Source organism: Octopus sinensis, linkage group LG4, assembly GCF_006345805.1.
Source record: "Octopus sinensis linkage group LG4, ASM634580v1, whole genome shotgun sequence".
NCBI classification, from domain to species: domain Eukaryota; kingdom Metazoa; phylum Mollusca; class Cephalopoda; order Octopoda; family Octopodidae; genus Octopus; species Octopus sinensis.
The window spans coordinates 34,768,712-34,796,307 of NC_043000.1; the positions used below are offsets into that span (position 1 = coordinate 34,768,712).

Sequence of the window (27,596 nt, forward strand, 5' to 3'; positions counted from 1 at the left end):
GGCTGAGATGGGGAATTATAGATGTTTGAAACTAAGGGTTCATGGCATAAAAATAACTAAAGAGAGTCTTAATAAAATTAGTAAAGAATGGATTTGCTGCAACTATGCAAAATCAATTTCAAGGTTGCAGGTGTACAGCAGTAATTCGACACACCAAAACCCACCTTGTTATTATTATACACCCACATCAAACCGAACCACCATTTATTGTCATCAGACAGAATCAAGAAAATAATAAACCTGTTATGATCAGGAAAAGCCAATGGTACAAAAAACTGTGCCACTGAGATGTGTATTGAAACATTGGCATATGACTGCTATTCTAAGAAAATAAAATAGGCATCAATCATATAAATGAAATAATACAGTAGTACAACACATCTTACAACACCAACATAAAGACACTGTGGTGAAATAATAATTACCTCATCAGAACACAGATCCCACACTTTACGTTCAACTTGAACAAAATAAAGATGAATAAGGGACATCAATCTGATTCATAATGCAATTGCTGTAGTATAGAGGTCTGCTCTCTGGAATTAAGATACTTATCTACTGCTCTGATGACACCTCCAACAACAACTCAACTTGTTACAGAGAACACATTTAAAACCTACTTGCACCAACAGAACAACTTATTTTTCCCCCATTACCCCTCAAAAAAAAAAACCCAAAAAGACAGCAAAATTAATTTGGAAACCAAAAGATATAGGAATGAGCCACAACATCAAATGGGCATTTGAGCCCAGAACCATATTCAATGTGCAGCATTCTTTTTAACCATATGACCATGCCTGTATCCATCAGTTTTGCAAGAAGGATTTGTGAAGAGGAACATGGCCAGAGTTATTGGTTTTTATGGCTTTCTCCTTCTAATGATTCTAAGAAATTCTGATATTTGTTAATGCCCATCCCATCTTATTTTGGGGCATAATGCACAGAACTACATTATTTAGAAACGCTTGCTTGAGCTGGTAGTGGTGATATTAAGTGGAGATTTACTAGCTATTTCTAGCATGTTCACCCACTGCATTGAGACTACTTAGTTGGTTGTAAGTGTATGTTTAGTTATTTTGCTTTCTTGGATGTTAGATTAGTGAAGCAGCTTACAACCCATGGTAGTATTTAGTGGACTATTGTTACACAATTGTTTCTGAAGAATGCTGTTACAGTTCTTGCAATTGCTAAAAGTTTGATAAAATTAAATTTCTGAGATAATCTGAAGTAGATTATATAGCGGAACACTCCTTCTTTCTAAGATTTAGATTGTGACTTGAACCTCACTTTTTCTGCCATAAAAAGGTTTGGCATGAATGGATGTTGGTCACTGCAGGACTTTCAGTTTTGATCTCTTATTTTCTTGTTGATATCCAGTTTTAAGAGAAGAACTTGGACTTCAAATCTGTTGTTAGAGCAACTTGTTTGAATATCGTAGATGATGGATCTTGTTTTCACCATTTCTAGGAAGCAAGATACACAATCATATTCTACAAGACACTTTATACATTCTGGGAGAATGAAAATGACAAAGAATTCAAACCTATTTTATGTTTTTCCATCACCCAAAACAAAACTGCCATATTCTGCACAAAAGTATAAAATGTCTATAAATTGGAACACCCCAGAATAAGTTCCAAATTTTAGATTTAAATATTCCAATCAACTTTTAAGAACAAATCATTTCTTATCTTCTGTTCTAAGTGAAATATGCTTTCAAAGGTGAGAGAAAAAATTTATAAAATAGGAAATAAATATCAGCTGAGAAACACCATATTTTATGGCTTCAATTATCTTTTTCCTCTCTTTCTTTTTTTCTTTTTTTTTTTTTAATTTTCTTATCCCAGAAAAAGTTGAGGAACCGAATAATGATGAAATCAATGACTGATCAAATCAACTTTGATATTTCATATAATTGTTTTGTGAAAATATATTATTGAAAGATCTCTGGTAGAACTTTTTGAAGAAATTCATATGAGCTGACATTTAGAATGATTTTTAGTTTATAAATAGATATAATTGAGGAGTCAAATAAGTAGCCATTATGGTTAAAAACCCTCTCATTGCCGACTGTTAGGTATGAGTGTGCGTGTGTGCAATCTGCATGAACTAAGAACAGAGTGCAGCAGTTACTATATGCAGATGTAATATCTTCAGTTGTCGTTATCCACAACATCTCGATCGAATGTCAGCTTAATTGTACTGTAATACTTCTAATGTATGTGGAATATATTACTATGAACATGTAACGAATGTATAATAATATACATGTGGATGCATTCAATTTTATGTTCACAAACACATAGTGTGTGTATGTGTTTATATATAGGAGATAGCTAATACAAAGCATGCATAAGTACTGATGGATTAGCTATGTAAGGAAATATGTAATGTGTGAGTCTGTGTGTGTACATATCTGTATATGGATATGTACATAATGTTTATAACTGGATGCGAGTTAATTACGTATGAAAAATATGCATAAATGTTTTTAGGTATCAGACATAGTTTATTATATATGACACATAAAAAGCACCATTTCAGTGTGGTCGATGCAAGTGCCACCTGACTGGCTCCCATGCTGGTGGCACACAAAAAGCATCCACTACACTCTCGGAGTGGCTGGCATTAGGAAAGGCATCCAATTGTAGAAACCATACAAAATCAGATTGGAGCCTGGTGCAGCCTCCCATCCGGCCAGTTCTCAGTCAAACTGTCCAACACATGCTAGCAAGGAAAGTGGATGATAAACAGCAATGATGATAATGTGTGTGTGTGTGTACATTAGTTATAGGATTCACTGAAATATAGGCACATCAACACTTAGAACACCAGAAATGGCTAGGTACAATAACATAGGGTTCACACTAAGGCAAAACAACCATGAAGGAATTGTGTGTTGGCAACGAGCTGGCAGAAACATTAGCATGCTGGGTGAAATGCGTAGTCGTATTTTGTCTGCCGTTACGTTCTGAGTTGAAATTCCGCCGAGGTCGACTTTGTCTTTCATCCATTTGGGGTTGATAAATTAAGTACCAGTTATGCACAGGGGTCGATGTAATTGTTTGTCCCCTCTGTGTTTAGCTCCTTGTGGGTGGTAAAGAAATATATTATTATTATTATTATTATTCAAGTCACTGCTTGGGTAGTAAAGAAATAGGTATTTTGTCTGCTGTTACGTTCGGAGTTCAAATTCCGCTGAGGTCAACTTTGTCTTTCATCCTTTCGAGGTCAATAAATTAAGTACCAGTTATGCACTGGGGTCAATGTAATCGACTTAATCCATCTGTCTGTCCTTGTTTGTCCTCTCTGTGTTTATGCCCTTGTGGGTAGTAAAGAAATAGGTATTGTGTGTTGGTAGGGCACTCTAGATATGTAAGTACCAAACCCAATTTAAACTGTAGATCTGATTCAGGGTTGGTTTTAGGTGCAGTGTAGGTAAAAAAAACCCCACAAATGAGGTTTAAAATTTATGACAGTTGTTTCAGTAGAATTTTGTTGATGTATTCATAGATTACATCTAAGCATAAAATCCACCATCTTTGGGTAAAATTTTAAATATGTATAAACACGTGAGATAATACCTTGATGATGTAATCTATGAATACATCAATATAATTCTGAAACATCTGTTGTAAATTTTAAACCCCACTTTTGTTCTTCTTTATATCATCATCATCGTTTAGCGTCCGCTTTCCATGCTGGCATGGGTTGGACGGTGCAACTGGGGTCTGGGAAGCCAGAAGGCTGCACCAGGCTCAGTCTGATCTGGCAATGTTTCTACGGCTGGTTCTCTTATGTGCCACCGGCACTGGTATCACAGCTATATATATATATATTCATATCTTATTACAAGACTAAAAATGAAATTTATGTAGCCAAAAACACACCATCATCATTTGCCATCAGTTTAACTCTGCTTTTCCAGACCTTCATGGGTGAGAAGGAATTTGTGGAGGCAGATTTCCTAAAGGAGATGCTTTTACTGTTATCAACCTTCACCTGTGTTCAGACATTTTCACGACAGATTGGAAATGAAGGCTACCTCTTGCATGATGACACTAACTTATGACTATTATGTGATGTCAAGGCAAGGAGACATTAACATGCACTCATATACATACATGTGTGTATGTATGTGTGTGTATATATATGTGTGTGTGTGTATATATATATATATATATATATATATAATACAAATAAGAAAATGGAGAAACAAATTCAGTTTGTTTATCAACTTATGGATATTATAATGTTAGATTATTTATTCATTTTACAAATGAGAACATCAAAAGCATACAAAATATTATATAAATCAATAGATAATATAATAATACAAATACAGATTTTAAAAGTCATATTATAAATTATTGAAATCCAGAAATTACTTCTTACAGCTGTTTCAGCCTAGGGTCAAAAGTGAATCCAATTAACATTGCCTTATATATATATATATATATATATATATATATATATCAAATGTGAGGATAAAATTCTTTTCGAAAAAAATATTTTCTTGAAAACAATTTTATCAATGGCCAGCATATTAAAAAATACCTTTAACGGTTAAATTTATATAATTCATAAATGAGGGCAAGGGAAAAAATTTCTAATGCCAAATATGCCGAAAAATTGGACATATTGTCCATTAACCATATGGTTAATGGACAATATGTCCAATTTTCAGCATTATATATATATCAGGTGTGGAAACAAGGATTAGAATCGAAGGGCCTCAGAGTCAATCTAGCTAAAACCAAGTCGTAATCAGTAGGAAGGTAGACAAATCACAAACGCCTTCAGGTAGATGGCCCTGCTCGATCTGTAGAAAAGGTGTAGGTAGAAACTCTATAAGATGCACCAAGTGTAAGCTATGGACACATAAGAGGTGCAGCAATGTCAAATGAAGGCTAACTAGGAAGATGGTTTTTGTATGTGGCAGATGCTCAGGAACAATAAACACTGAAAATGCTCTGAGACCAACTTCCGTCACTTTCCAGGGAGAAAAACTAGAAATAGTTGATAGTTTCCGTTACCTAGGTGACCAAGTCAGCAGCGGGGGCGGGTGTGCTGAAAGTGTAACTGCTAGAGTAAGAATAGCTTGGGCAAAGTTCAGAGAGCTCTTACCTCTGCTGGTGACAAAAGGCCTCTCGCACAGAGTGAAAGGCAGACTGTATGATGCGTGTGTACGAACAGCCATGCTACATGGCAGTGAAACATGGGCCGTGACTGCTGAGGATATACGTAAGCTCGCAAGAAATGAAGCCAGTATGCTCCGATGGATGTGTAATGTCAGTGTTCATAATCGACAGAGTGTAAGTACCTTGAGAGAAAAGCTGGACCTAAGAAGCATCAGTTGTGGTGTGCAAGAGAGACGATTGCGCTGGTATGGTCATGTGGCGAGAATGGATGAAGATAGTTGTGTGAAAAAGTGCCACACCCTAGCGGTTGAGGGAACCTGTGGAAGAGGCAAACCCAGGAAAACCTGGGACGAGGTGGTGAAGTACGACCTTCGAACTTTAGGTCTCACTGAGGAAATGACTAGAGACCGAGTCCTCTGGAAGTGTGCTGTGCGCGAGAAGACCCGGCAGGACAAGTGAGTCCATAACCCGTGGCCTTCTACTTGGGATGGAGCCAGCCTACGTATGCATACCTTCCCTTCTGGGACACAAAACTCTACTTGTGAAGACCTGTTGAGGCAAGTGAGGATCAGAATCGAAATCGATCAATGGAAATTGCAGATGTGTTACCAGTGCCGGTGGCATGTCGAAACTCTACTTGTGAAGACCCGTTGAGGCAAGTGAGGATCAGAATGGAAATCGATCAATGGAAATTGCAGATGTGTTACCAGTGCCGGTGGCATGTCGAAACTCTACTTGTGAAGACCCGTTGAGGCAAGTGAGGATCAGAATGGAAATCGATCAATGGAAATTGCAGATGTGTTACCAGTGCCGGTGGCATGTAAGAGAACCTTCCGTTTCGCGACCGTTGCCAGCACCGCCCCGTTTCGTGTCCGTTGCCAGCCTCGCCTGGCCCTTGTGCCGGTGGCACATAAAAAGCACCATCCGTTCATGGCCGTTTGCCAGCTCTGTCTGGCACCTGTGCCGGTGCCACGTAAAAAGCACCCACTACACTCACGGAGTGGTTGGCGTTAGGAAGGGCATCCAGCCGTAGAAACACTGCCAGATTTGACTGGGCCTGATGAAGCCTTCTGGCTTCACAGACCCCAGTAGAACCGTCCAACCCATGCTAGCATGGAAAACGGACGCTAAACGACGATGATGATGATGATGATGATGATACATAGTGGGATTCTTTCAGTTTTGATCAAACTAGGGCTATTGTAGAAGATACTTGCCCAAGGTGTTATGCAGTGGGATTGAGACTGGAACCATGTGGCTGGGAAGCAAACTTCTTAACCACACAGACATGTCTTTGCTTTTGGTAACAAAAATTATATTTATTAATTGAAATTCATCATCATCATGATGATTTTGACATCTGTATTCCATGCTAGTATGAATTGGATGGTTTGACAAGGAACCAATGAGTCAAGAACTATATTGTGTTGCAGTGTCTGCTTTGGCATGGTTTCTACAGCTGGATGCCCTTCCTAATGCCAACCACTTTACAACATTTGCTGGGTGCTTTTTTATGTGGCACCAGCACTATTGAGGTTACCATGTAGCTAACAAGTTAACAAACCCAGAGAGGGAAGATGCTGCCACTGTATGTTAGCGGGGGTTGGGGGTAAGATAAGTGGGAAGAGGTTGGGACAGAGCAGGGTCTTGTTGTAGAGGAGCTACAGGGCTACTCACATTTAGGGAAGAGAATGAGAATGAGTTAGAGACATCCCCAAAGAGACAGACAATCGTAATGAAGTGTCCAGGGGGCACCTCAGGTAGTAGGAGCAGAAGTAGGTGGGGGGATAGGCATGGAGGCGAGGGGAGATAGGGAAAGTGAGAGGAAACATCTGTAAGGATTGAGGGGAGGTGTATGAGTTGGGAGGCCACAGGGATACTAGTAGTATGGTAGTAAAGATACAATTATGAGGGGAAGAAGGATCAACTTTGGCTGCTATTTCTGATAGGTTGAATACCTGCTTAGAAGTCTTCAACAATGGAATGAATACACATCCAATTTGTAGATTGGACAATTACAAGTCAAATGGTTTTATAAGGGACAGTTCTACAGTTACTTGTTGTTGCTATGGGAACTCCAGAAATGTGCATTTCAAAGTTTTATTTCAAACTAATAAATATATTAGCTGGATGAATCATCTCCGACATTGAACTTTAATCTAGAGCTGAGACAGCATTTACTGACAACTCAAAAATATAAAGAGTGGTTTATAATACAGTTCTATATTTGAGAGATGAGGAATTATGTACATTATTTACATTTGACGGATATTTGTCCTCATCTTGTTTGTTGTTAACACAACATTTCGGCTGATATACCCTCCAGCCTTCATCAGGTGTCTTGGAGAAATTTCGAACCTGGGTTTTCGTTCCTAACATATTTTTCAATGCTATTATTATTATTATTTAGGTCACTGCCTGGAATCGAACTCGGAATCTTGGGGTCAGTAGCCCGCGCTCTTTACCACTACGCCATATAATAGTAAGATAATCGCAAGTGTTATGGTCTGAGAAAATAAGCTAGAAATCTCTCACTTGCCATTCTCAAAGATGTCCTCCATAGAATCAGCTCACTTTAGGTTTCAAACTTTACAGATAAGTCTGAAATGTGACAGATCATTACAGACCATACATTGGCATGCAAGGTCACTCTGGCACCATGTAGATATATTTCTCTACAAGAGCATGTGTTTGTGTGACTGCCTGATAGTCGTAGCACAATAGCAGCTGAGTATAGACATAAGTAGATCCAAACGAATCACAGAAGCTTTCAGATTAATGAATCAAAGTAGTTAAAACAGTGTAGGATCTACTCCGTACCTGTTACAATTAGGTGATAAGTAGAAAGATGACAAATTATTGTTAGTTGAAGCTAGAAGTGGGGTTGCAAATGTGAAGAAATGTGCAGCCAGCTGTCACACACGTGTGTGTATGACTTGGTCAAAACGCTGCATGCTTTCGGAGGAGCCAATGTAGTTTTGAGTCGACAGTCACCCTGTCAACCCTCACCCATGACCCCAGTGGAACATTGATCATGTGACAGTAGGAGGGAGAGAGGGTAATCCGAGGACGTATGGCTGGTGCTCATTATAGCTGAGTAAACTGGAAGGATGTGAAATAAAGTGCCTTGCTCAAGGACACAATGAGGCACTTGCTCCGGGGAACCAAAACTATGTTCTTCAGATTGTGAACCGAATACCAGGCTACATGCCTTTATATGGAAATGGAGAACTTTTCAATAACAATGAGGAGTATTCCCCAAAGAATGAAAGTGAAATTCTTTAATTCCATTGTAAATATTGAGAAAAACAATTTGAATTTAATTACATCGTTAGTCTGTGATAAGTTGTATTAAACTTGATATTTCCACATTAGACAAATGCAATTTCCTGTTTTGAAAACAGTGAAAAATGGGCCATTCTGCAAGAAGACCAGAGTAAACAAAGTCAGCCTGGGATCCACAATGTAGTATGTCAGTCAAACCATCATGACACTCACAAGATGGGTTCTTAGTGATGATATATGCAAAAACGTGCAATAAAATATTCAGTGTCCAGAGGTGAGACACATTTCAAGTAGACACACACAACTGGCAGCATGGAAAATAGATGTTGATGACAATGATGATGATGATTCACACACTCATTCGCAAAACCCTAAAGACACTACTATGAAACATTACTTGTCACTCTCTTATCCATCTTAGATTTTATATATATATATTACTACCAAATTTTTTAAAAAATATACCAATTACCATAGCCACTGTCTGCTGTATGTACATGTGTGTGTGTGGGTGGAGTAGTAGTAGAAATATAAAAGAAAAGAAACAGTGCACCTGTGGTCGAAAGACTAGAGCATGTGTGTGTGTGTGTGAATGACTTTATGTCAATTAATCAGGTGGCTTTTTTTCAGGTGGCACTCTAAGATATCTGCATGGATATCAGCAGTACTATGTTTGATATATGAGTATGACACCGTAGTGGGTCTTCTTGTATCACTTCAGTTACCTCAGTCCAAAGACAGAAACACTGTGCATATACAATGAAACCCTGAAAGACTCAGTGTGTGGGTGTAGGTGTGTATTTTAAAACCAAAATAAGATTCCCCAATTAAATCATTATGCTACCCCTATACTTTTCTTTTTTATTGTAGCTAACTGTAGTGTTACCAAGTGACATTTTCAGTTACAACTATCATCCTCATTTTCTGTATGCTTACCATGCTGGCATGGGTTGGACAGTTTGTCACAGAATTTGCAAAATGTTATCTGGAGTAAGTCGTCTCCAAGATGGACTGGAAAACGTCTCACTCCTGTTCTGTTGTCGAGCAAAGTGACAAATAGGGTGACGACAAGATGAGTTAGAATGACAGGGTTAACTAGGGTGAGATATGTGTGTGTGTGTTTGTACAAATAAATATGCACTACAAACATAGTTGCACAAAACTAGAAATAGATTTTAAACAATCATATTTACATCCACAAAAGAGATAAGAAGAGTTTAAAAGCAACAGCAGAATAAATTCCACAACAACAAAAGAATTAGGAAAGATTTCAAAAATATTATTGACTTAAACCATAATCTTTGTGGCAGAATGTACCATTTTCTGCTGCTAATTAAATATTGTTGAAATAAAAACAAAGAAATACTATCTTGAAAGGAGAGACTTCTTTCATTTATTTTCCTCTCTGTTTCAATTTAAATTCTCACTGCGACAATAAAACAACTACAACAAATGAAGACTCTGTCACTAAGGGAAATCAATAAAAAAAAAGAATATGGGATTTTTGTTTTTTATCCACCTGAACAGGTGCACAGAATAGTTGCTCTGCTGACAGAACAAACATGATGTTTCGCAAAAAAAAAAAAAGTTCCATTTTTGATGAATCATTTAATAAGAACAAAGAAAGTAAATATTATCAGAAAATGACATAAAAGGATGTTAAATTTTAAAAACTGTAAAAGATAAACCGATGATATAATGAATTATCTAATGTCTGAAAATGATACCTGTTTGTGTGTGTGTAAGAACATTTTGCTATAAAGAGAATAAAGTTTATATTCAGGATAACAATCTAGAACGTTCTTGGCAGAAAGATAAGAAGTAAACAGATGAAGGGATGCGAATCAAGAAATAAGTTTACACTCACATTTTTTGTGCTCTCGCATTATTTAGTTGGTTCACAATATTTTTAATATTTGCATAAATTATTGTAGTAAGTACTTTTGTGTGATCACCTTTCTGTCCTTTGCAAACCAGTGAAATCATAAATGGGAATCTGTTATTCCAGGTTTAATAAGGCAGAGTAAGTGCTCTGTGTTAGGGTTAAAAGGATATACCCACCTGGTGGTATTGGCCAAATTATAATGAGTTCAATGTTAGATGGACTTTCGTGCACCATTTGTCATAAGCAGCTCAAATTAGAACCCAATAAATATGGTGAATGGAGACAACTTTGGATTATTTATCTGAGACTTATTTTTGTTTTATTTCAATAACTCCACAAGAAGAGTTAAACTCATGAATGAAGATTAACAGAAAACTTGTAAGCTATTCAGATTTTTCAATGCTTAGTTTTTCTTCTTATGGGTAGTTCTTATTTACAGCAGAGTGGACTGAGCCAATGAAGCATAAATGTAGAATGCTACAAAACGTAATATTTTCATCAGCATTAATGTTTCAACAAAGCTTTCTATCCAGCCCCTCAAACAAGATTTCGACAGTCACCTGATCATTCAATATTTGTTTGTCTACAAGGGCGGCAAGCTGGCAGAAACATTTTACTTTCTGAGTTCAAATTCTGCCAAGGTCAACTTTGCCTTTCATCCTTTCAAGGTTGATAAACTAAGTATCAGTTGCATACTGGGTTGATCTAATCGACTGGCCCCACCTCTCCAAAAAATTTTGGGCCTTGTGCCTAGAGTAGAAAAGAATATTTGTATGCCTACAAGGGCAGAAAACTGGCAGAATCGTTAGCACGCTGGGCAAAATGCTTAGCAGTATCTTGTCTGTCTTTACGTTCTGTGTTCAAATTTCGCTGAGGTTGACTTTGCCTTTCGTCCTTTCGGGGTCAATAAATTAAGTACTAGTTGCATACTGGGGTCAATCTAATCGACTGGCCCCCTTCCCAAAAAAATTTTTGGCTTGTGACTAGAGCAGAAAAGAATACTTGTATGCCTACAAATTTTTCTTCCACTATTTTTTTCTGGTCTTCCTCAGCTTTAGACCCATACTAAGGACAGTGCATGGGACTGTTTCCCTAAAATGTTTTAGTCCTTACATAAGCTTCTCAGCTGTAACATCGCTCCTGCGTGTCTACATTGGTTGATGCTTTTTAATGCCAAGATACTAACTCCATATCAGCATGGACAGCTGTGACTTTAGTAGAATATATATAATTAATAAATCAACAGGATATAATTTTAAACCTTGACCTATGGAAATGGTTTTATTTCAAATTGAAAGTATTATATTAAGAATTAACTGTGTTAATTCATGGTATCAACCAGACTATCGGATGTTGTTATACACTGCTGGTCACAATGTGCTTTGCATTGTTTTAGCTTTAGGATGATGCCACCCCACTGGCTAGGTGAGCAGACTAACATTCCCCTGATCAGAGGACTATTTTGTCACAGGGTGGACCCAGTTACAGCTGAGTGGACTGAAACAACATGGAATGAAGGTGTTTTGCTCAAGAACACAACACACCACCTAGTCTGGGAATTGAACCCATGATTAGTGATCATGGGTGCGATGACCTAACCACTAGGCCATGTGCCTTCACTAATTGCATTAATTAGCTGTAATAAATTAGGGTGTAAAGCTTCCGATCAGTAGATATCTTTCAAATAGTTTTCTATGGATGCCACTATATTAAAACTGAATTTGCTGTTTACAAAAAAACTGAACAGAACATATTTACTAGAAACATTATTAAGGATTCACTAAAAAAAATTGATATCAACTGCATTAGTCTATGTTTGCTTTCCATGCTGGCATGGGTCAGATTATATGCGATTCAGATTAGAAAAGTGTGAAGAAAATAAGGAAGATGAATATCAATTAAACTAAAGAATTTGAGAAAAGAGAACTGGAATGAACTATTCAGGGGGAAAAAAATGAACCAGACAGAAGAACCAACGGAATGGTCTCAAATTTTGGCACAAAACCAGCAATTTTAGGGAGAGGATAAGTCAATTGCATTGACCCCCTACCCCCACTCCCATAGCTGGGCTGCTACTTATTTTATTGATTCCAAAAGGATAAAGGGCAAAGTTGACCCTGGTGGCATTTGAACTCAGAAGGCAGAAATGGATGAAATGCTGTGAAGCATTTTGTCCAGTTTGCAAACGGTTCTGCCAGCTTGCCATCTTACAAACGAACAAATATATTAAAATGCAGCATTATACATGCATTAGACAAATACTTAAAACACAATTAAATGGGGGAAAAGCTGGCACATAAACAGCACCATCCGAACGTGGTCAATGCCAGCCACCCCTACCCTGACTGGCTCCTGGTCTGTAGTATGTAAAAAGCACCATCCGAACATGGCCTGACTGGCTCCTGGGTCAGTAGCATGTAAAAACCACCATCCGAATGTGGTCGGTGCCAGCCACTTCAGCCCCGACTCTTAAAAGTATCTAAAGTCAGACTACAGCAGCATCTTGTTAAGAATATATATTCTTTTATTTGTTTCAGTCATTTGACTGTGGCCATGCTGGAGCACCGCCTTTAGTTGAAGAAACTGATCGCACAGCTTATTCTTTTTAAGCCTAGTACTTTTGCCGAACTGCTAGGTTACAGGGACGTAAACACATCACAATCGGTTGTCAAGCGATGTTGGGGGGAACAAACACAGACATGCACACACACATATACATACATATATATATGTATGTGTGTGCGTGTTTGTATATATATATATATATATATATATATATACAATGGGTTTCTTTAAGTTTATGTCTAACAAATCCACTCACAAGGCTTTGGTCGGCTTGTGGCTATTGTACTGCAAGGTGCCATGCAGTAGGACTGAACCCGGAACGATGTGGTTGTTAAGCAAGCTACTTACCACACAGCCACTCCTGTGACTATATGTATTTAAAAAAAAAATGAACCAAAAAAACAAACAAATATTAATAACTAGACATCACAAACAAAAGAAAGAAAACTGTGTTCTGTTTTGAAAGAAACGAAATAATAGAAACCAGAGACTTTGAAGTGACTGACAGTATGAAGCAGAATGATAAATCTCATGGAAAAGTTTGAAAGCTAAAATTAAAGTACCATGCTAAAATGATGGTGAGAAAAATCCCAAGTTTTTAATTAAAAAAGACTTGAATGGGGTTGATACAGACAAAGACAGTTTGCAATTCTCGGTTGTGGAATGCATGGCTAAAAACAAGGATTCTTGCTTGTAAGACAGAATAAAAACATTTGCACAGAAACCACCAAAATCCTGTAATGCAGCAGAATACAGTGAGAATGTGAAGAATATGGAGATTTACAGAAGAAACGATGACATGCATAGTTTCTCACTCTTATCCAAGAATAGGTACAACCTGCAGGTACGACAGGGTTGGGATTTATAGTCCCAGACTGGTTTTAACATACACCAGGAAAAGTAAAATTCTGAGAGGCTGACAAAGCTACCATATCCTGGAGTACGTCAAAAGACCTGTTACTTGTGGCAATGGAAAGCAGGAAAAGACATGCTTATTCACCAAAGTATCAATTCCAACAGATCATCATCATCATCGTTTAATGTCCGCTTTCCATGTTAGCATGGGTTGGACGATTTGACTGAGGTCTGGCGAACCAGATAGCTGCACCTGACTCCAATCTGATCTGGCAGAGTTTCTACAGCTGGATGCTCTTCCTAACGCCAACCACTTCGAGAGTGTAGTGGATGCTTTTATGTGCCACCAGCATGAGGGCCAGTCAGGCGGTACTGGCAATGGCCACGCTCAAGTGCTGCTTTTTATGTGCCACCTGCACAGGAGCCAGTCCAGCAGCACTGGCAACGACCTAAATGAGAATTTATTTGGAATGAGACCTAACCAAAATGTGTGAGCTGAAAAGAGAAACAATCCCAATTAAAAAACATTCAGGAATGATAAAAAGCATTTTCATTACCTTAATAACAACAATAACATTTATCAAGTGGTAAAGATCTGAAATTAGAGATAACCTGAATATAGAGGTTAAAACTCTCCCGATAACAAAAGGTACTCTGAGAATAATGCACACATACATACAAAAAAAGACAAATACACAACCTAAGGTCTATGACTTACAAATATACACAACTAGGTGCAGGTGTGACTGTGTGGCAAAAAGATTGCTTCCCAACCACATGGTTCTGTGTTCAGTCCCACCGCGTGGCACCTTGGATAAGTGTCTTCTAAAACAGCTTTGGGCCAACTAAAACATTATGAGTAGATTTGGTAGATAAAAACTGAAAGAAGCCTGTACACATGCACACACACACACACACGTGTGTGTTTATCCCCCACCACAGTTTGACAACTGTTGTCAAACTGCGTTGGTGTGTTTACGTCCCTGTAACTTAGTAGTTTGGTTTAAAAAGAAAAGAATAAGTCCTGAGGTCAATTCATTCAGCTAAAAATTCTTCAAGGCAGTGCCCCAGGATGGCCAAAGTCTAATGACTGAAACAAGTAAAAGATACTATTTCATTGCATTCAGATCAGTTGTGAAACCAAATAATCTAAATCGAAAGTCAAATAAATGAGAATGAACAAAAGCTTTACTGTAATATATTGATTTCCAAATTTGGCACAAGGCCAGAAATTTGGGGGGAGGAATTTGATTACATTGACTCCAGTGTTTAACTGGTACTTATTTTATCAACCCTGAAAGATAAAGTCAACTTTTATAGTAATGGCATGTAAGAAGCACCATATGAATGTGGTTGATGCTAGGTCTGACTGACTGGCTCCTGTGCCGGTGGCATGTATAAAGCATCATCTGTGGTCGATGCCAAGTCCACCTGACTGGCTTCATGCTGGTGGCACATATAAAGCACCATCCAAACGTGGTTAATGCCAGATCTACCTAACAGGTTCCTGTGCCAGTGGCACATAAAAGCACCATCTGAATGTGGTCGATGCCAGTACCCCTAGACTGGCTCCCATGCTGGTAGCATGTAAAAAGTACCCACTATACTCTCAGAGTGGTTGGCGTTAGGAAGGGTATCCAGCTGTAGAAAGATTGCCAGATCAGATTGGAGCCTGGTGCAGCTGCAGACTCTCCAGGCCTTAGTCAAACCGTCCAACCCATGCCATCATGGAAAATGGACGTTCAACGATGATGATGATATTGAACACGCATAAATATAAAGACTACTCCATCTGAAATAGTTCACTTGCAGAAGCCATTATTTGGATCAATGCAACGAAAATCAATATATTTTACAGTGATCATAGCATTGATCGTGTACTATACTGTCATCTGTAAAAAAAAAAATGCCTTACTGGTAGAGTTAACCTCCTTCAGCATCCCTTCCACTTTTCTTCAATTCCAAGACAATTTCTATTTCTCATTGTAAAATGATAATGTTACTGACAAATACCATTAACTCCTGTCACTTTTTTCAAGTTGAGTGTATGAATCTTCTCCAGAACATAACCAAACAAACACAACAATATTGCATGTTTATCGACCATTCAGTTGATTAGTCCATGCACCTTTGTTGTACATCTTTTGCTCCATCTGGCCATGCCTTACAGCTATGCAGTGTCATACCTTTACTGTTACCCCCTGACTGGCTTCTGTGCCGGTGGCCCGTGAAAAGCACCCACTACACCCTTGGAGTGGTTGGCGTTAAGAAGGCTATCCAGCTGTAGAAATGTTACCAGATGAGATTGGAGCCTGGTACAGTCGCTAGCTCTCCAGGCCTCAGTCAAACAGTCCAATCCATGCCAGCATGGAAAAAATGGATGTTAAACAATGATGATGTAATGCTTGAGCCAGGCTTATTTCTAACTAGACATGTCTTTGGTTAAAGGCATTCCAGCCATGATCATCCTGTATTTTGTTCAGATATAGTATACTGAGGACTAATAATCTCATGACACCTTTCTAGTTGTAAATCAAGAAGAGACAGGAGAAATGATATGCCAGCTCATTGCCCTTATATAGGCTAATATATATATATATATATATATATGAACAAAAATCTAAAACAATCTGATCGATTTTACAATCTCTTTTATGCAATTTGATCCGACAGCTTCCATGGCATAATTCTGTCAAAAGCCCTGTGAGAGAAAATCACTGTTACTCTTTGACGGTGGTGGAGGGTGATACAAACACTAGAATGCCAAATAGAATATCTTTTAATATTCAGTTACATTCTGAATCGTCCATCATTTTGAGTTCAATAAATTGGAAGCTGGCAGAATCGTTAGCATGCCAGGTGAAATGCTTAGTGGTATTTCGTCTGCAGTTACGTTCTGAGTTCAAATTCCGCTGAGGTCGACTTTGCCTTACATCATTTCAGGGTAATAAATTAAGTACCAGTTACGCACTGGGGTTGATATAATCGACTTAATCCTTTTGTCTGTCCTTGTTTGTCCCCTCTGTGTTTAGCCCCTTGTGGGTAGTAAAGAAATAGGTATTTCGTCTGCCACTCGATTCTGAGTTCAAATTCCGCCGAGGTCAACTTTGCCTTTCATCCTTTCGAGGTCGATTAAATAAGTACCAGTCACGCACTGGCGTCGATGTAATCGACTTAGTCCCTCTATATGTCCTTGTTTGTCCCCTCTATGTTTAGCCCCTTGTGGGCAATAAAGAACTAAATTGGACCACTAATACTGTATTTATTTTGAGATGCTGTTTTTCTCAATTATTTTAAATATAACAAAGAATTTAGTACCAAATAACTTAGTTATCATTAAGCTAGTGTTAGGTACATTAAGGTATGTATGGTGGAAGATTTAAATTCAAAACTTATGAAAACAAGACATTTGTACTATAGAGCCAGAGCCGGTTTGGTAACGAAAGGGTTAATTACTATGGTTGAGTGAAGTGACTGCACGGCATTAAACGTAAAACATCTGAAGTTTTACGATAGAAATCATTATTATTGCAGAAAAAACTTAACAAGACCCTGCAAGTTGATGTCAATCGTAACAATCTGAATTCATTCATTTTTTAAAAAAATCTGTATTGGAATACTTCTACTCCACACACGTTAATAATACTGAAGGATCTGCTTTCTCTAAAATAAAAAAAAAAAAAAAACTTTAGGTGTTTTTTGTAATTACTATTACCTAAAAACATGTAGTTGTAGTCGCTCAAATATATGGTGGAAGATTTAAATTCAAAACTTATGAAAACAAGACATTTGTACTATAGAGCCAGAGCCGGTTTGGTAACGAAAGGGTTAATTACTATGGTTGAGTGAAGTGACTGCACGGCATTAAACGTAAAACATCTGAAGTTTTACGATAGAAATCATTATTATTGCAGAAAAAACTTAACAAGACCCTGCAAGTTGATGTCAATCGTAACAATCTGAATTCATTCATTTTTTAAAAAAATCTGTATTGGAATACTTCTACTCCACACACGTTAATAATACTGAAGGATCTGCTTTCTCTAAAATAAAAAAAACAAAAACTTTAGGTGTTTTTTGTAATTACTATTACCTAAAAACATGTAGTTGTAGTCGCTCAAATACATTAGTAAATTCTTGGCTCTCAAATTCAATGATCTGCTGAGAACTAGTTCACTTTAGTAGGTAATACCTGTTGGAAAGGCATGAAACGCTCCAAACTACCTCGTTCTGTCGAAGGAATTTCCCCGACAAATTTGAGTCTTTTAAGTTCATTTCGATATTTCTTTTGTGTACATTATGTAATGCAATGCGGTCAATTTCTCTTGATTATGTTCCCTTGTCTTACAATAGAACATGGTTTCGTTTTGCAGAAACAGAAAATAGAGATACTTAAAAAAAAAAAAGAAAGAGAAATCCATTCAAAAAATATATAAAAAGAAAAACCGAAGTTGAGTGTGACGGAAGATCGGTAGTTTAGGATTTGATATTGAAAGTTTGGGATAATTTGATTTAGTTCAAAATCAGAAAGAAATTTAAATATAAGAATATTATTATTATTTCCTTTCAAGTCTTTTCGTAGCCGTAGATAAAGTAGAGTAGAAATTTTAGTTCTAATATAATGGAGAGAAGGAGAGGAGAGAGAGAGAGAGAGAGAGAAGGAGAGATGAAGGCAGAGAGAAGAGGGGGGAATGTGGAAGAAAAAGAGAGGGACAGAAAAGAGGAGATAGACGAGAGAGAGTGTGTGTGTGTGTATAAAAGAAATATTTTCAAACGAAGAAAACGTTTATTTAAAAAGAAATCCAAAAGCAAATATTTAATCCAGTTTCGTAAACGCAATGAAAACATTAAAACAAAAAAAAAGCTATCAGACTTGTTGAAATAGAATAAAATTGCTGATAATTAATTATCGATTTGTTGTTATGTTTGAAAGTAAGTATTGGTTTTAATAAATCATCGAAAGACTTTCATGTTAGCGTCAACGTGACAGAACGATTTCGGTGGAAAAATGTAAACAGTTTGTCGAAGTAAAGCACGTGTTGCTCAGAGCTTGAGGAATAACAGTCGAGGTTTGACCCCAAAACTATTTTCATTCATTCACACTGTTACGAGCTGATATTTTCAGACAACGTCGATTACTACAGCTAAACTATTACATCAAACTTGAATATAGTTATAAATTACATATATTTCTTTTGATATTTATCTTATTGAAAGATATAAACTGTCAATTAAAAAAACAACATAACATTTTTTTATTTACCAACACTGATTCATTTAATGTCAAAGTGACATTTTCTCGATCCATGTCCGTTGAGTTCATGAATTCAACGAATCGTTTAATATGAACACATCGATGATCGCTTTTTAAATTTTTATAATTAAACACCATTCACAAGAGACACTTAGAAGACATTCGACGGAAGTACATTGAAGTTTGTAAATTTTTAATTATATTTTTTTAAATTTCAACCATTCATAACCGAAGCATGTGTCAATCCGAAAAAATGTCAGCTTTTGATGTTTCCAGTATTTATTTTTTTATCATACATGCATCCACATCGTTAAAAAATTAGATCATGTTTAAACTGTTAGGGTTGTTTGTTTAAATGAATAACAAACCCTTAATTATAGTTGAAGTTTGCTAAACGCAGAATGCCAGCCGACACAGCTAATATGACTGTGTTCATATATTTATTGAATGCATATCGATAATTAATCTTCGACCTACATGATAGAAAGAGAGAGAGAGATTGAAGTTGTCACAATATATTTTTGATAACAATTGATTTTAGTTGTTTGTCAAGATACCTGTGTTTATGTGTGTATAGACTATACACACACAATACATACATATATATATATGTATATATAACACAGAGACAGGACTGTAGCTATCTTTTAATACAAGACATTGTAATTTACGAAGAAGCTGACAAATCTTAATCTCAATATGTTTGTACATGTAGTGATGGTAGGGCACCAACCTCAAAATTAATTAATGTCACACAACTGTGTTACCTTTTTGTAGAGGAGGGCTTGAAAAAATATCGACAGGTACTCCTCAGACTGAACATATATGTGTATATATATATATAACGGGAAGCTTTATGAAAATAAACAAAAGACGAAGGCAGGTGTATATATATATATATATAATTATTTTATGTCTCCACAGTACCTAGAGAATCGTGTTTTCAATTTTGATGCTCTGAGATATCAACAAACGTATTTGATGCTGACGGGAATATTCCCCCTTCAGCTTAACCCTTCTGTCAGTAAGACAACAAACAAAATAAAGAAAAAGAAAGAAAAAATACTAAGGAAAACCCACAGGTAGCACTTACTTTCTCTGTATTTCTTTCTGAGGTCGGCGTGGACACTTTTCACAACGCCAGCCAGTCTCAGATGTTGTTGTTTCTTGTCGTCAGTCGACATTGAGCTTTCACAACTTGGAGACGACGACGACATACTCTGGCTGCTATTGTTGTTTATGTTGATGATATTATTGGTAAACAAATATCTCCACCACTGCCACCTTTATCTCCGGCTTCAATAAACATGACATGAAAGATCCAATGTTTGGTAAAATCAGCTGGGAATAGACCGGAAGTAGGTCAATGCCGACACTTCCGCTCCTCACACACCGCCCTCTGTCGGCAGCATGGACAAGTGAAATGTCGTCTGCTTTCTTTATTTCAGAATTTTACAATCTGAGTTGGCTACATCTTTTCACCAAAAACTAATGAAAATTATCGAAATAACAAATTTTAATCGAGTTTCTGTCATTAAGACAGTTCAACGAATTATGTACACGGAGCAATAAGTGTAAAAGTAAACAGAGAAGACAAAGGCAGGTTTCCTGTGAGAGACAAATATTTGGTTTTACAGCAACTAAAACATGTTTTTGGAAGCTATTTCGGTAAGTATTTGCTTTTTATTGAAACAAAAACATTTAAGGAATATAAATAAATACTTCTGAATAATGCTAACTGCGAAACGGACTTGGGAGGAAAATATTTCAAGTTTAACAGGGAATATTAAAACTTTCGAATTCCAGGAAAAAAATTCGAAATAATTAAAACTTTTGTTCTGATTTATTTGACAGAAAAGTTGTCGAACTTATTACACAGAAAGTGAACTAAAAGTTCAAATATTGGAATTTTTTTCTCCAAGTCACAGATTAAGTGGAAATAATGTAAGTAAATAACAAGTTAACTTTTTAATTTGTAGCGGAATAGTTAACTACAAAATGCTGGGGAGATATTTAAGGTTTAATTCCTCCGTTACCTTTATATTGTGGTGAATTAACTTAATATTTACTATTTAATATTTAATTGTTTCAATCTGTGTGTGTGTGTAGGGGGGGTGTTCTCTTATCTCTATGCTTTTATTTCTTCAGCCGGCGAAGCATGAATTGTTTGCGGAAATTAGAAAACAAATTTTTGTAAACAAGTTTTGTAAAAATAATTAGACAGCAAAAATAGTAAAAATTTTATTTCAATGTGGTTTCTTTGTTTTCAATCTTTATTACCTCTGACACAAAATAGAAAGAAATATATATGCTTACAGACATTTTATATAGGTACATAATAATAATAAGGCAAATAATTTCTTTTATTAGCCACAGGGGTATGGATGAGGGGGTCGTCATAAGGACAGTCAACAATTTGTGTGGGGATCCATGTAAGAGATGAGAATAATAACAATAATAATAATGATTTCATTCGCGTGTTTAACACACACGCGCGAGTGCGTGCATCATGCCAAAATAGAGCGAGAAACAGGACTAGAAAGAAAAAAAAAATCCCTCTAAACTCGCTGAGATTCGGCCAAGTGAATACTAAGTTGTATAGAAAATGAAATGATAGATGTATGTATATATATATATATTTGTGTGTGTGTATCTCATATGCTTTGTGTATATGTATATATACACGTGTGTATACAGATATACACATATGTACACACACATACAACTACACGCCTGCATCATAGCGAGTGATAGAGAGAGAGAGAGGTGCGCACACACAGACACAAGAGACGGCGACAGGCTTGTGTCTGCCATTGTTTGTTATTTTCTGTTTACTCAGCAGGTGCTTGTGACGTCACGCGGGAGAGCCGTATCACTGCTTTTAATAACAATGTAGCACGGCGCCCTCAGTCAAATAGTGCCAACACTGCCGGCTTTTTTGAAAAAAAAACAATCGACTTTTTCTTTTCCCCCACAACACGGGGAAGGCAAAGTCGTTCTGATCGTAAAACACTGACAGAAAAGTTCACTTTTCTTTTCATTTCTTCGCAAAACACATCTACAGTAGTAGCAGGGAGCTTTTTTCTAAGCAAATAGCCATTTCTATATTTCTCTTTAATTGGTTTTCTTGTCTTTATTTCTTATTTTTTTTCTCTCTGACTTTTTTTTTTACTTCAGTGAATAATACCTTTGTGTATTTATATCTACGTATATATATTAATTTTATATTTATAGGTATGTGTGTGTGTGTATGTATATACATATATATATATATATATGTATATAATACTATGACTGCATATGTGAGTGCGCGCATGTGTTTGTTATGGAGGTGTCTGTTTGTTTATGTGTATCACTATGTCTGCTAGTGGATGTGTTTATACAGTTGTCTGTATGTGTGGCTGTGCGTGCGTGCGTGCGACAGCGTATGGGTATATTTTTATTTACGATTGTGATGCGGTCCCTAAGTGTTGTCTTTCAAGCCTGAAAATTTTTACCGATTTCCAGGCAGGAAAGACCGGCCAATGTACTTGGCTTCTCTTTTAGAGGTGAGTGACAAAATACTCCTTCATTTCGTCGCTTTTCTCCCGACCCTTATACTTTTTTTTTTCATTTCACTTGGACACTTTGGTTTTATTTGTTGTTTTTTTTTTCTTTTATTCACAAACAGAAAAAAGCATTCAGTGTTTCAGCTATGCTTTATTTATTATTTTTTTTTATGGCTCTGTCTGCTGTTATAGAGTGAGGTAGGTTGTTTACTTGGCGAATGCTTCTAAATAATTGTGCATAGCAAATGAGGAGACATTGTCTTTTTTTTTCCTCACGATGTATATATATATATATATATATATATATATATTGGTGGCCAGCGGTGTTTATTCTCAAGTGAATTACTACTGCTGCTGCTCTGTGTTTAGCCGAAGGACCAGTCTGTTCAAGTGGACATCAGTGGTATTTAGTGAGGGCCACTCTGTTCCGTAACAAGTACTTGATTATTACTTTCAGTGTTTGTAATTTGCATTGTTGCACTTGGTAGCCATCATAAATTCATAAACACTACTATTTCGCGGGTTACTTTTTTTTTTTCTCTTGTTTTACCCGTAGACATGGAACTAGCCCACTGCCGTTTCAGTAGGACTGTTAGGGATACAAGATATCAGGAACCTATCCCTATTGCCATATCTAAGGACAACTCTTGCTGCTTTATTTACATTTTGAAAAAGCTGACAGTGCGCCTTTTGCTGTCAATGCAGTGCTTGGCACGCTCGGACACACACACACACACACTTCATCGAGAAACATGCTTTTTAGATAAACATGTGCTTGGGATAGTGCACATCCAAACTTGTCTAATATTGTCATCTCTCCACATGTAATGTCCACGGTTGAATGAAATTGCAAGCGTAACTTGACAAACTTATTGACACCAAGAAATATTTCAACTTATTTTTTCTTTTACTATTTTCTTTTAGTTATGTTCAAAATTGTTCTTGTTGAGTGAATAGACTTAAGAACACTTTTAAACTTAAGTGTGTACTAGAACCTCTTTTCAAAATAACTTAAGTAACCCCCCCCCCCGCCAGCCCGATGCAGAATTCTTTCATTCATAAAAATATCTGTGAATAGCTCGCTCTCACAAAATATACGATTTTCTCACCAATCTAATGAACTGAGAAAATGTGTGACTACTTGCATTCGATATTTAGAAACTTTACGCAATTATCTTTCTATTACTAATTTGTTTTTATATTAAAATAATCAAGAATTACTTTCAAATGCCATAGCCTGAACTGTTAAAACATCGTCTTATTAAGCTATTTCTATATTTTAGAAATATATATATATGAATGAATGAATGACGCAGTTTTAATCCCCGGCTAGAGACGGATATATTTCATATGCATTTTCAATTCAGTTGAGAATGGCACCGAATATCACAACTTTTAATCTTCCTTCTTTTATATAGGGGTAGGGGTTTCTGCGGCTAAACGGAATCACTATTACAATCGTATATTTGTCGTTCTTACAGCTAATAATTACTTCTAGTAATTAGCCAATTATCAAAAAAGCTATTTTCGCAACATTTGCTGAAGTTTCAATAATTTCAAATTTGAAATATTTTAATTTTCAAACAAGTGTGCGTGTATAATTGTATGTCTACCGTACACACACACACAGAGCTAAATGTGTGTGTTTGCGTGCAGTTTATTTTCTTTCTTTATGAAAGTGATAAAAGAATGTAATGATGAACGACATTTCATCTTCTCCAGATATACTTTGATATTTCAAGTCGGGCAGGCCATTTGCCTTCCTAAGAAGTTTGTTTGACTTGTCATCTGTTGGTGAAGTCGACAGTGACAGCTTTACTTCAGACGCCTACACTTACGCATGCACACACGCACGCGTGCACATAGACACACACACATTATGAGGCGATCCATTCTCTGAATTATGTTGCGCATTTTCAATTACTACGGATAGCATCACACACGCACGGATCGACATTCTCAGGTACACATACACATCAAAATGCACAGCTACAAATTCAAGCACACTGATCGACATACCAATATACACACATATATAAATACACATACCAATATACACAGGAACTTGCGCACACACAGAAACACACTGACCGACATACACAACTACACTTACATAAATATACTGACCGATATACACAGGTACACAGAGACGTGTTATGGACATCGGAAATGAACCGATTCATTATTCAACAGTCGTCGTGGATTACACGCACACACGCTCGCGCGCGCGCATACTGGCATCTATGTGGTGGATCGACTTGCTAGACATAGCAGCGAAATCTACCTCGTATAACTCTTCCGTCTTCCAAGAAACGCATAGCGTTGTCCAAGGTGTACTATTGCAGTATGGTCGTGGTCGGAATACCTTTGGTGATAGATCTTCTGTCAGGTTCGTCTTAAGGGCTAAAGAACACACGTACACACAAATCGTATTTCTGCAAACTCGTTATGCAGTTGTCCAGACACTCCTGCGTATCTAAACTCATCGACATGTCTAAATTAGTACATATATACCTATCTTATAACCACATCACATATACTTATGTATATTCGCACACACACATACACACCTATGCACAACAATACATACACGTGTCTACATACACACACATGTAGCTACATAACCACATGCAGAAACACATGTATACACGTGTCAGCTTAACTACCTGTACACACACACACGCCTGCAGTACATGTGCCTACAGGACCTCATACATCCTAACACACACACACACATGTATGTATATATACAACAAACATATATAGCATCATTTGGGATAAAAGGTTCATTGTTACAATTATTCTGTTTAAATAGTATCTGTATGTGTTAGACAAACTTCAGTGCATACAAATTTGTCCTATCTATATAAATATCTATCTGTCGGCACACACACACACATATATATCCTTATATATAAACTGGCAAAATGACCAATACAGCAATATATATATATATATCTTTATATATGAATATAAATATGTATTATATATAATATATGCATGCATATACACAGACACATACATATACAGATATATATAAGCACAGGCGTGGCTATGTGGTTAGAAGTTTGTTTCTGAACCTCAGGGTTCCAGGTTCAGTTCCAATAGACAAGAGTATTCTATAGCTTCAGGCTGATCAAAGCCTTCATAAGTGGAGTTAGTAGATTGAAAGTGAAAGAACTGTTGTGTGTATATATATATATATATATATGTGTGTCTGTGTTTGTCCCCCATCACCATCACTGCTTGACAACTGGTGTGTGTGTGTGTTCATGTCCCTATAATTTAGCTGCTTACAAAAATAGACTGGTAGAATAAGTGCTGGGTTCAATCCATTCCAGGCATGGCCAAAGTCTAATGACTGAAACCAGTGAAGGATATATATATAGATATACCTACATATATATGTACATAAATGTATATGTGTAAAAATATACACATGTATGTGTATATAAATATAGATCATAATCATTTAAAATCTATTTTCCATGCTGGCATGGACTGGCTGGTATATATATATATATGTGAATAGATATGTATCCAAATGGTCAGACTGTTGGTGGAGGTATGACTTATAAGTTGTTATGGAATAACTTATGCGTTCCTGCAGAACTTGGGGCCATATAAGTTGTCATCAACGATGTAGAGGCCAAACTTAATATGTTTCTTGGAGTGAAACAGTTTTGCAACGTGAGCTTACTCAAATACAAGTTGAATTCCACTATGTGTATGTATATATATATATATATATATATATATATATATATATATGTAGACTGATCGAATACGTACCAGGCTCAAGAAATATAAGTGCTGGGTTTGATCCATTCCAGGCATCCGGATACATTGTCAGTTGTTCGTACATCCCAAAAAGAAACACATTCTATGACCGGAATACATCATCCCTATCATTTCATGTCCACCTTCCATACTGCCATGGGTTGTGTATGTGTGTGTGTATATATATATATATATATATAATTAACATACATACATAGTATTGTTAGTGCATATGTGTATATTATATGAAAGTATGTGTGTGTGTGTATATATATACACACACACATTTGTGTGTATGTATTTAAAAATTTTTCTAAGGCATTGCGTTAGTGAAATAACCTGGTGTAGAACTCAGTATATGTATCCCTTTGAACAAAGTGTTATTCAAGTACACAGTGATAATAATAGAGAGATGGCAAGGAAATAATCGACAGCATTATGAACTTCATTAGTTTATAGCCATCCCGTTTCAAGATACTGTGAACTCACACTTGAGTGCTCCAAGTATGTGCATATTCATATATATATATATATATATTTGTATATAAGTATATATATGTATCTATATAGATATATTTATGAATGTATATATATATATATATATATATACACACACACATATACATATATAAATATATAAACACACGTGTATGTATAGCATCATGATAATTTAATATCCGTTTTCTATGCTGGCGTGGGTAAGATGGTTTGATGGGAGCTGGATGCCCTGCCTAACACTGCCTATTTGTGTGTGTGTGTCTGTCTCTCTCTCTCTATATATATATACATACACTATACGCACAGACATATGTATATGTGTGTATGTATGTGTATATATATATATATATATAGGTACATGCACGTGTGTGTATATACAGAAACACACACATATATGCGTACATATGTGAGTATATGTATACATATATACATATATATATATATATATATTTACATACATACATACATACACATTTTTTCTTTTACGTGTTTCAGTCATTTGAATGTGGCCAAGCTGCAATATTGCCTTTCGTCAAACAAATTGACCTAGGGACTTAGTCTTTGTAAGTCTAGTACTGAATTTATCAGTCAGTTTTGATGGACTGCTAAGTTTCAGGGACATAAACACTCCAACATTGGTTGTCAAGCAATGGTGGGGGATAAACACTAACACAGACACACACACATAAATATACAGACACACACACATATACACGATGGGCTTCTTTCGGTTTCAGTCTACCAAAACCACACACGAGTCTTTGGTCGGCCTGAGGCTATAGTGG

General features: G+C 36.6%; 2 protein-coding genes across 9 annotated transcripts in view; one reads left to right on the plus strand and one right to left on the minus strand.

Moving 5' to 3' along the window:
• Positions 1 to 20,372, minus strand: part of LOC115211064 (S-adenosylmethionine sensor upstream of mTORC1) — a 254,580-nt gene extending 234,208 nt beyond the window's left edge. The window contains exon 1 of the mRNA XM_029779952.2: positions 20,079 to 20,372. Coding sequence (XP_029635812.1) covers positions 20,079 to 20,202 — 124 coding nt within the window. The 5' untranslated portion in view covers positions 20,203 to 20,372. The remainder of the gene's footprint in view (positions 1 to 20,078) is intronic.
• A 256-nt stretch (positions 20,373 to 20,628) lies between these two features.
• Positions 20,629 to 27,596, plus strand: part of LOC115210326 (forkhead box protein P1) — a 566,153-nt gene continuing 559,185 nt past the window's right edge. For 7 of the 8 annotated variants that reach the window (XM_036501970.1, XM_029778855.2, XM_029778854.2 and 4 more), the window contains exon 1: positions 22,424 to 22,533. The gene's annotated coding sequence lies outside the window, so the exon portion shown is untranslated. Of the gene's footprint in view, positions 20,654 to 22,423; positions 22,534 to 27,596 lie in introns of those variants that run through there. The other variant, XM_036501965.1, reaches the window with a different exon arrangement.